This window comes from Semicossyphus pulcher, unplaced genomic scaffold, assembly GCF_022749685.1.
Source record: "Semicossyphus pulcher isolate SPU_LCO1_2020_fin unplaced genomic scaffold, fSemPul1.0.p SCAF_3, whole genome shotgun sequence".
NCBI lineage: Eukaryota > Metazoa > Chordata > Actinopteri > Labriformes > Labridae > Semicossyphus > Semicossyphus pulcher.
Genome location: NW_027211704.1, coordinates 2,825,498 through 2,835,991, shown reverse-complemented (window position 1 = coordinate 2,835,991; position 10,494 = coordinate 2,825,498). Strand labels below are relative to the sequence as shown.

The 10,494-nt window shown below is 39.9% G+C and overlaps 1 protein-coding gene across 1 annotated transcript; it reads right to left on the bottom strand.

Annotated features, from left to right (window-relative positions):
- Window positions 1–2,832: 2,832 nt before the first annotated feature.
- On the bottom strand, window positions 2,833–8,595 carry gpd1b (glycerol-3-phosphate dehydrogenase 1b). The gene is made up of 8 exons (XM_069678014.1): window positions 8,516–8,595; window positions 6,205–6,382; window positions 5,976–6,116; window positions 5,697–5,835; window positions 5,193–5,305; window positions 4,670–4,906; window positions 4,463–4,569; window positions 2,833–3,440 (listed from the first exon to the last, which is right to left on the bottom strand). The coding sequence occupies exons 1-8, from the start codon at window positions 8,557–8,559 to the stop codon at window positions 3,344–3,346; spliced, it is 1,056 nt and encodes a 351-aa protein (XP_069534115.1). The 5' UTR covers window positions 8,560–8,595; the 3' UTR covers window positions 2,833–3,343.
- Window positions 8,596–10,494: the final 1,899 nt, after the last annotated feature.

Below are 10,494 nucleotides of genomic sequence, written 5' to 3'. Positions count from 1 at the left end.
CTTGTGTGATGATGACTTGCCACACTCAACTTCACCTCACCAACGTAAAGGAGACTAGAATGAGAACTTAACTTCCGGTTTACCTTATCAAAATAAGATTTCCAACGGTTTGTGGCAGAGGTTTTAAAGGGGACATATTTTAGCTATGCAATCAATTTTCTGTTATGTGTTTCTGTATCACGTTGGTAAAGTTTTGTTTTAAGAATTTTATACATATTTTAATTGAATTATTTTTCAGAGCGTCTCCTTCCTCCTGAAATGAACAAGACATTTTGCCATTCGAAGGTTAGACCTTAGTCAAGACTGGCTGACAGTATTTGGAGTGACCGCGAAGCCTCTCCCTCACATGTGCGATCACGTGGGGGAGCGGCCACATATGGCGACACTGCACTGTCAATCCAAAGTTATAGAAAACATGGCTGGTCTAGGATCGGTTATTCTGCCTTATATGTACGAGCCAGTAAGTTGAAATCTTGACAATGACTTGACTACAAGCTAGTGCAAGAAGGCAGCCTGAGGTGAATGACGGTGAATGACGATTTCAGCGAAAGCAAGGTTCTACGTAGAAACCTGCAGCTATTCTGAACGGCCCATTTCAGAGGCGACCTTTTAAAACATGTAATTCTGGAAAAACATGGAATTATGCAGTTTTCACTGTGAACAATAAACACCCAACATGGTGAAACCGATGCAAAATATGAGAATATCCATTTAAACGATATGGCCCCTTTAAGCAACATTACGAAGCAAATAAATCGTATATATTTAGCTTATACTGTATATAAACCTTGTTATGAACAGTTGAAGTTTTAAAATAAATTTTGTATCTCATTCTCACAAACGGAGGCTTGTCGTACAAAGGTTACGGAAAGGCATTGAGTCTTGACATCTACTTAAAGCTGCTGTGAGGAACTTTCAGTTTGTGTTGATTTTGGCGCCCCCTGTGGACAAAGCCGTACCTCTTATCTCTTTGCTAATTTTGTCCTGTACATGTTCAAGTGGTGTTTTCTTCACACAAAAAATCTCATCCTACTTTCTTCAACATTCTTATGTATCACTTACTTTAAATTTTTGCACTGAAAAATGTAAACAAAGGCAGCGTGCAGTTAATCAGATCTACCTACCAACAGTTTCAGGCATTAAAATAACAATATAGAAATAATCAGTCTTGTCACTGATGGTCTGGTTTGCTTTTGTAGGTCATATAGAATCATCAGAACTCACTTCAGACTGTTTCCTAACCAGAGAAAAACTCCTCACAGGAGCTTTAACTTGTGAAATGTTTAAAAAAACAAAAAAAAACAAGGCAAAATGCCATCCTACAACATACAAGCGGACATCCCATTAACTGTCGCCATTAAACAACAATAATTATCTCTGGAACTTGCTTTTTGATTCGGACGAATCGATACTAAACCAGCTTTTAATTTTTAAGGTAAACAGCTCAGCTTCCTGTTATTAATGGCTGCCACCGGCTAGCCTGACACTTCTTGGCTGCCGCCCTGAGATGAGAACTGGAATCGAGGAAGTGAGGCGAGTCCCTCCTCCCTCACCGTAGGGATGGGTGCTGTACATGCATGCAGGGCATCCATCCCTGTTGTTGTGTGTCCGTTACAACCACACAGCAGTCTGGTTTCTTTTTTTAAATGTAGTTATTTTACGCAGGGAGATTTTACTGTTTCCGCTCAGGGCTGATCCAGCTGATAAGTTATCTCAAAAAGAAGATAAAACTGAGGGAGTCATTGCATTGTGATTGATGTGATGGCACACCCTAGTGGTCAATTTATGTACTACAACTACAAATTGCCATAGAATATTATGTAACGTTTTGACCTATGCATGTATAGGGTATTATATATTCTGTAAGGCACTAGACAAACATTGCACCTAAATGGATGCTGTCATGAATATGTGCAGCCTTATTATGAATGTTAGATATGCAGACTCTGAACTGGAGCGTGAAGTAGCTGATACTTCATACTATGAGATGTTTTTGAAAGCAACACAATGGTGTAGTATTCGAGAAGGTTGCATCCCTCTATCTGTGTTGTTACGCAGGGATGAGGCAGCTGCAGTGCTGTCTAACGTCTAATTATAGATGGACATTTGCCCCTTTGGAGCGCGTTATTATTAGAAATCTCATAGGCCAGTTGACTCAATAAGTATGCAAGGGATTTCACAGAGGGAATCTGAATTGAAACAAGTGGTGGATGATGTAATTTCACAGTCTACGACATAACTATGCAATAGAGCTGATAGAAAAAGATCAAAAGAAAAAATATGCAGAGGTTTTTATATTTTAAAATACTGGCAAGGCAGGAAATATATAATACAACTTCAAGGCCACAGGAAACAGGCTACTCCCTTGTCTTTCTTTGTGCCTTTAGCTAAAACTCTCACCAACAGTGATTAAAGAAACTGAGCATTGATGGGATGCGTTGGCGTATGGTGAAAGACAGATGGCTGTTAATGAACACATCGGCTTCTTTTATTTGAATTGCATCTCCGAGGATCTTTATGAATGACTAAACAGAAAACACAGGAAAAAACTAAACGAAAGATAGTTTGGTTATCTCTCTGAAATAATAACAGAGTCATTAATAATCCATTCCAAACCACACAGACGCTACCTAAAGGAGCTGAGGCAGGATGTTCCCTCAAAGAAAGGTTGAAGTCGACGCCGTAGAAAATGGTAAAGGTGAAGAGTTTAGAGTGGCAGCCTGACTGAGCTCAGGTCAGATTACAGTGAGGCTGGAGAGTGTGCATGAGTGTATCCTGCAGGCAGATTGAACCAGCGAGTTGAAAAGAAAACACTGAAAGGTGAACACAAAGTCAAAGAGTTCAATAATTTATTCCAAAATAAATCTTGTTCAGTTTTTGGCTACATCTTAAGAAGTCCAGAAGAAGAAAAACACAGTGGGAGTCGTAGTTGTTCTTAGTTTAACACTGAAAAACATACATGTCATTGAAAAGGCAAGTTAAGGCACTTTTTAACCAAGACATTATGTAACATTTCATAACATTCAGGTCGGCTGGTGCATTGTGTAAGGCAGAGTAATTCAAATTCTTGACACATTTAAGACTCGGTAGATTTATGCAACATTCTGTGACATGTATGTGTCTTATCAGTAAAAACAGAGTTATGTTTCAGTCAGTAACAGCAGCTCAGGTCAAGGATGCAAGTTGGCTCCATTTTTCCTTTTCTGTTTGAGATTCAAACATGAAAGTAGACATGATTAGACACAGTCTTCACCTAACCTCCCCCTATAATCACCCGGGTTATGCAGTTGTGTAAAAGTCCTTTCCCAACTTCCAGCCCCTCGTCGGTCCTTGTGTCAGTGCTTCACATGTGCTCCGGGTGGTTCTGCAAACACTTGATGAACTCTGTGACTGGGTGGCTGTTGAAGCAGATCTGGTACACAGCGGTGAAGAGAGGAAACCTGGAGAGGAAAAAGAAAGGATAAATTCTGATTAAAAATGATAAAGGGAATAGTTTAAAAATGTTGGAAATACACTTATTGACGTCCTTGTTAGAGGAGAGGTTTGATGCCATTCTTGTGTCTGTATGCCATAAAATGATGCCAAATCCACCACTGGTTAGCTTAGCTTAAAGTCTGTGGGAAAGAGCTGACTTCCTGGAGTGTTGCCTAGCAACCTTTTAGTTACAACAAGATTCCAGGAGGTTAGCCCTATGCGCCTTCAAAGACATAATCCAGCACAATAACCCTTAAGAAAACAAAACATATAGATTAAACAAGATTTAACACGTTAAGTGACACGTTTAACAAGTGCAGCTAGGCACATTTTATTGCCTTTGGTCTGAACAAGGCAAGCTGTCTCCTCTTTTTTCAGTCTTTGTGCTAAGGCAAGCTAACCGAAAGCTATCTTTAGCTTCATATTCACATGACTTATATTAGAATTGTGCCAATGTTCTTATATTACTCTCGTTAAGAAACATTTAAGTGAAGGTATATTAACTAAAATATAAACCTTGTTCAGACCCCCCTCCAGGTTTAAATCCAGTGTTAACCTTGTAAACATCTCCATGTGGTGTTCTTCATGTGCTACAAGACACATCAGGGACAACATCAGCATCATCTCCATGGCTGGGCCTGTCTGATTTTCAACATGTTGCCTCTAAACGATGGCAGAGACGTGTTTTGTTTTCGCGACGGAGGGGGCGGTTGGAAATGTGCATAGTGGGCGGGGCCTATGCAGATTCAGGAATTTTTAATGAGGGAGAAGGAGGAGACGCTTTGGGAGGATTTTTACAAGTTAATAAAATGTATTTAAATGTTTTAAACATATCAGACACAATTTATTATTCTAAGCAGAGCATTTTATATGTCTTAAAACATGATGTGAAATCTAACAAGTTTAATTCATTCAATGCACTCAGTTAAGCTGATATGTGTAGCTGATCCTATTAAGATCCTCCTAATAGAATAAAAGACAAACTTACTTATCCACCATGTTTTTCTGTTTCAAGATAACGTGGACCTCAGATGCAGTTGCTGGACCTTGAAGCTTCTGTCCGTTCAGCAGCTCGTTCTCTAACTGTTCGATGGTCTAAACAGAGAGACATGTCGTGTTACAGCAGCACGGTTTCCATTAAAAAAGAGAGACGGAAAGAGGAACACAGAGCGAGATAAAAATCTGTTCCTCTTACTTTTCCTGTCTTGGCGAAAGCTTCCCCGATCTTGCGGTTGCGTCCTCCGTAGCAGGTCGTGATGAGGTCAGCGATGCCGCAGCTCTCCAGGAAGGTGGCGGGGGAGACGGCACAGTCTGTGCAGAAGACCTTTGCGAAGGCGATCATCTCCATCAGGCCGAGACGAATCACTGCTGCTTTGGTGTTGTCGCCGAATCCCAGGCCGTCACAGAAACCTGCTCCCACTGCTACAATGTTCTATAGACACAACACAGAGGAGGGGCTGCTGTGATTGTATTGCACTTTTTAATAGTGTTTAAAATAAGTGTCAGAATGATTAAAGACGGGCAAAGTGTTTTTCCACAGAGGAATATTCTGCAGACAAAATGTTGGACTGCAGAAACATGGAAATATTTAGCTGTTGAATGTGATTCAAGAGATTAAGAATAGACATAACACCAGACTCTCTGCCAGTGCTACGTGGCTGTGAGTGGCTGTGAAAATCAGGGAGTAAACGTGTTTAAAAAGGAGGAGAAAAGCCGACCTTGAGCGCCCCACAGATTTCCACAACATCGGACTCTTCGACCACGGTCACGCGGAAGTTGGTGGTCTGCATCAGCTCCTTCAGCATGGGCCCGTGAGCTTTGTCTTTGCACCCTGTGTCATAAGCAGATTACTTTAAAATAAAACGTACACATCAATGGCTCAAAAAAGGCTTTGAATGTTTGTTTTTGGGGTTTACATCATAAAATCTTTAAAGCCAGAGGAACAGAGGTACCTTCACGTGTTCCCATTAAAAAAAGAAATGGAAAAGGCCTCCAAATTTTGAAAAAAATCTAGTTTGACAAGTCAAGATGATACATTTATCCAATATCCTGTAAGTAAAGTATGTATTAAAAAATAATTCAGTAACCTACCCCTTCACTACAGCTGGAGCCTCCCTAAAATGCATTTAGTTTGGAAAAACTAGATTCTAGATTATAATATTTTAGTTGTAGAGATTTTACTCAAGAATTAATCTCCTCAAAAGTCTCCTCATCCTTCATACCGATGGTTGTCTCGCAGAACTTCTCGTCAGCGACCTCGTTGGCGATGTTTGCTCCCATGAGGACCGTCATGGTAATGCCCAGCTTCCCTCTGACGACCTCTGAGATGAGCTTGAGACCCTCTGGACCCGCATCCACACCCTGGAACAGACGGATAACAACAGAATAATTAGACATCCCTGTGCCATGAGATAGAATACTTTCTTAAGTGGGTTGAACTTGGAACTTCCTTTTCAATTAGTCCTGCATGAATTTAAACATTTGGATAAGAAAAATGTCACCTTGATGAGAGACATTCCAACAGCGTCCTTCTTGATGTGGTCTTTAATGGTGTCACACACTCTCACGATGAACTGATGAGGGACCACGAAGATCAGGATGTCGGCTCCTTTCACAGACTCAGCCAGGTCTGGGACGGCCAACTGATGAAGAGGAGACAGCAGAGAACATATTCAACATAAAAAATAAAGTGCATGCTCTTTCGTCATCAAGGATCGTTTTCATGCTCACCACGTTGGGGGGCAGCTTGTGACCGGGCAGATATTTCACATTTTCATGGTCCGTGTTGATGATTTCTGTGAGTTTACGGCCGTCCACCGTCTCTTCAAACACCCACATGTTCACTGTGGTGTCGAACTGGTCGTACTTGGCTGCATTAGCACCCACAATCTTGGCAATGGCAGAGCCCCTGTGGACACACGGAGACACACAATGATCATCGTGGTGACAAGACAGCAGCTGGTTTAACTTATGGTCTCCAAAAAATGTTCAATGCACTCAGATTGTTTCTGTGACTTAATAAGTAAACATGGATTTCCCTCTGGGCTTTAGACTGTCTCAGTCCTGCAGTGATTTTAAGTGCAATATTGAAAAGTTGTCGTACACATAGTCTGGAGTTAGACAGTTCATATTGATTCTCTGATGCTGCTCTGGCTGATTCTGACAGCTACATATTTTAAGAAAAACTTCTTTGTGTTGACTCTGGTGATATTAATGAGGTCGAACACAAACAGCTGCTTCATAACAGCAGTGTGTGAGACACGGTGGAAACTAACAAAGTACATTTACTCGACTGTTACACTAGTTTTTATGTACATGTACTTCACTGAAAGCTCCTGTGAGGAGTTTTTCTCTGGTTATGAAACAGTCTGAAATTAATTCTGATGACTCTATCAGAGCTACAAAAGCAAACCAGACCATCAGCGACAAGATTGACTATTTCTGTATAGTTATTTTTAATGCCTGAAACCGCTGGCGGGGGGGGTAGGTGTCAGACGAAGCGATTACCTGCACGCTGCCTTTCTCTACATTTTCCAGGGCAAACATTTAAAGTGAGTGATACATGTGACTGTTAAAGAAAGTCGGATGAGACTTTTACTTCAGCATGCACAGGACAAAATCAGCAGAGATAAGAGGTACGGCTTTGTCCACAGGGGGCGCCAGAATCCTCACAGACCGAAAGCTCCTCACAGGAGCTTTAAATTGATCCATTTTATGTTTTATGTTAAGTATTTTTACTTTACAGATTTAGCTCAGTTTAGTTTAGCTCAGCAGTATAGAAAGCAACTAAAATAATGTTTGCACATTTTAATCCACTAATTTAGTATAAATACATCTAAAAAAAAATGCAATTCTTCAAAATGATTTCTTTTATATTTGTTACTTTGGCATTTTTTGATGGTAATACTGCCAATATTTTGATTTCAGTCACATATTTAACGCATACTCGTAACAGAGTATTTCTACACTGTTGTTATGCAGCTTTTACTCAAGTAAAATATCAGAGTAGTTCTTCCACCGCTGTTTGCAAGAAATAAAAAATATGCTCTTTTTTTTATATTATACGACAGTTGATTTAAAATATCTGCTGGTTAATTCCTTACAGCTAGCTATTCATGTAGAGACGGTAACTCTTTAGTTTTCTTAACAGTGAACAGATGTCTCACCGACCTGTGACACTTGGACCTGTTTTAGTCTGGATTCTAGTGAAGACATTTAGTGCCACATGACTGACATAGTTCTTCAGATGCTTTGACAGGCAAGCATAACAATACATTATGTTGTTTAGACAAACCATTGTCTTAACATGAGGAGACAGGCTATTGTATATCCACAATATAAATGTGATGTAATGTAATATATCAATATAAAGTTGCCATTTATAAGCAAATGTTAGTTATATTATAAGTCCGGCAACAACTTATCTCAGTTGGGGAATCTTAGTTATAGTTAAGTTACATGTTGCTGATAATATGTACATTTTTATTATGATTTTAAATGACTTTCTCTTCACATTTTCTCGTGATGTAGAAGGTGTTTTATTGTTGTATTGCTACTTTAACTGAAGTAAGTATCACAAGATATCTTCCTGCCTCTTCTCGTGTAAATGTCATGCTGGCTGAGGGATATCAACACCTCATGAAGGCTGACTCAGCGCTTATACAGCCGGTGATTAAAGGCAGGAGCTGCTTCTTCATAATGATGTAATGTTGAGTGTTTCATCAAAGGTCATAAACTCTGTTTCACTTTGGAGACCTCCCCTCTCTAAAGCTGAACCCAGTCTGCAGTGTTGCACAGCAGCTTTATTAACACTATGAATTATTTATCAGCTGCTAACAAAGGCTAAAGTTGCCCTCAAAGTTTTGCAACTTTTAGACAACATTCACACAATAACTCTGCTTTGTGTGGAATCTGATCCAGAGAACAAAAATACAGATATGGTGACTAAAATCTGTGCACCAATGAGAGGTCTTCATTTTCAAACACTTAATTTAAACTGACAGTCTTTATAAAGTGCATTAAAGTTATTTCAAACTCTTACCAGTTACCAGAGCCGATCACACAGACTTTCTTCAGTGCTGCCATCGTGTGTTTGACCTTCCGGACGGAGCTGCTGTTGCCGGCGTGAAGTTGGACTGAAGCCGCGACAGAAGGTATTTATACCGGACACACACCGCTGAGGCTCCGGCACACCCTCCGCTGCTGGTTGGTCTGCTCTGCCGCCTCTCAGGGACAAACTCTCTCTCTCTCTTCTTACACACACACACACAGAGAAGCACAAGGATAGTTTACACAGGGATGTACTAAACAGACATACTCTTCTGCTACTATTTTACAAACTTGAGTCAGTTAGGAAGAAGAGGAACAGTTAATTTTGTTGGATAAGTAAATAAATTAAGTCCACAAAGTCTCATTAAAGGAGATAAATGGAAACTCTGGTCCCTCATAAACAGGAAATCGAGCTGGAATAATTGGTAGCTGACAGAAGAATTGATAGAAACTATAATTACAGTAGTAAAATAAAATTTCAGATGCCACTTCATACTTCGACTGTACTTTTCTGCTTTAAACAATGACTTTCAGAAAGAAAATTCACATGAGAAAACATGTAGAAACTCATAAAACACCATGTTTCAGATGAAATAATGGTCCGAAATCTTAGTGGTTTGTGACTCCTTAAAATCAGTCTGACTCTGAGGTTTACAAACACTCCTGAAAGCTTCTGGACTGCATCAACTACAGCTTGAAGTGTCAAATAGCTAAAGCTATAAAATGCTACTTAGACATTACATTTAAATACAAATAAATGTTTCTTATCAAACTACGCTTGCTGATATTTTTGTAGAACAAAAGCAGTCTCTCTGCTTTTATTTTCTTAAATCACTGTGGTGCGTGCAAAGAAATATCAATGTAACGGCTATTAGTTCATCTCTTTAATAGTGGTAATTATGTTTCTTCGCAAATGGCGCTTTATTTTGTTTTACCTGTAATTCAGTATTTTCTTCTTTGTCTTACTGGTGCTTTGACTGAAATCATGAGTATTTCTAACACTGAATACATTTTGCTCGAAGCATCTTTAATAATTTTTTTGACATTAAGTGAATTATAGCTTAATTTAGAAGTTGAAGTATGAATGAATCAAAATTTAAAATTTAAGTTTACTGTTGCCCAACTTAACTAATACATGATGGGGCGCTGGTTTGCCTCAGCTGGTGGAGCCGGCGCCCCATGAACAGAGCGTACAGTCCTCAACACACTGATCACAGGTTCAACTCCCGGTCTGCACATCATTTGGTGTATGTCTCTGCTCCCCGTGTTTCCTGTCTCTCTTCAGCTGTCCTATCAATAAAGGCAAAGTCCCAAAAAATAATCTTAAAAAAAAATACATTATGAAGACATAAACTCTCACACTCGGGTACATTTTACATATCCTTTATTATAACATAATAAGAACATACAGAAAAATAGGTTTGGTCCATGAAAAAGTCTGCAGATTCAAACGATACTACAGCCCGCCCCGCAGTGTCGCGTTTCACACCCCACATGATCCCACCGCTCGTCTCTAATCACGTTACCCGCCCAAACCCACATTAGTGTATTCTTGGAATCAGTTAATGAAATGCACACACGCTAAAGATTCAGCCAGGACTCTCGTCTTCAACTTCAACAGGAAACAACTCAGAAAGGCGTCAGGTCTTCAGCCAGTGTACGAAGAAGCTACGATCCGACTCGAGTGTTTATGGCTTCTCTGCACACGATAAAAATACAGAAGCAGAAGGTTTTACTTTCCCCGGCGTGCAGGCGACGTTAATGCTGCGTACACTTTGTCCTGCAGAGCAGCTGGGTTGTCAAATGTTGTGGCTGCCGTCTTTATGTTGCAGAGAGCTAAATCACCGTGCTCTGACAACAAGGGCCGATTAATAATATAAATACTGCTTCAACTATCTGAGCATAGACAAAGAGTTAAGAAAAACATCTGCCAGGATAAGAGATACAATTTCACTTCACATCCATCTTCAG

Bases quoted from the DNA above. Each gene is read 5' to 3' on its own strand.
- gpd1b (XM_069678014.1), bottom strand. From the start codon at position 8,559: ATGGCAGCACTGAAGAAAGTCTGTGTGATCGGCTCTGGTAACTG. The intron at 6,117-6,204 runs GTGAGCATGAAA...CCTCTTCATCAG, and splicing joins ACAAGCTGCCCCCCAACGTG to TTGGCCGTCCCAGACCTGGC. The intron at 3,441-4,462 runs GTAAGTTTGTCT...TTTCCTCTCCAG, and splicing joins CAGAAAAACATGGTGGATAA to GTTTCCTCTCTTCACCGCTG.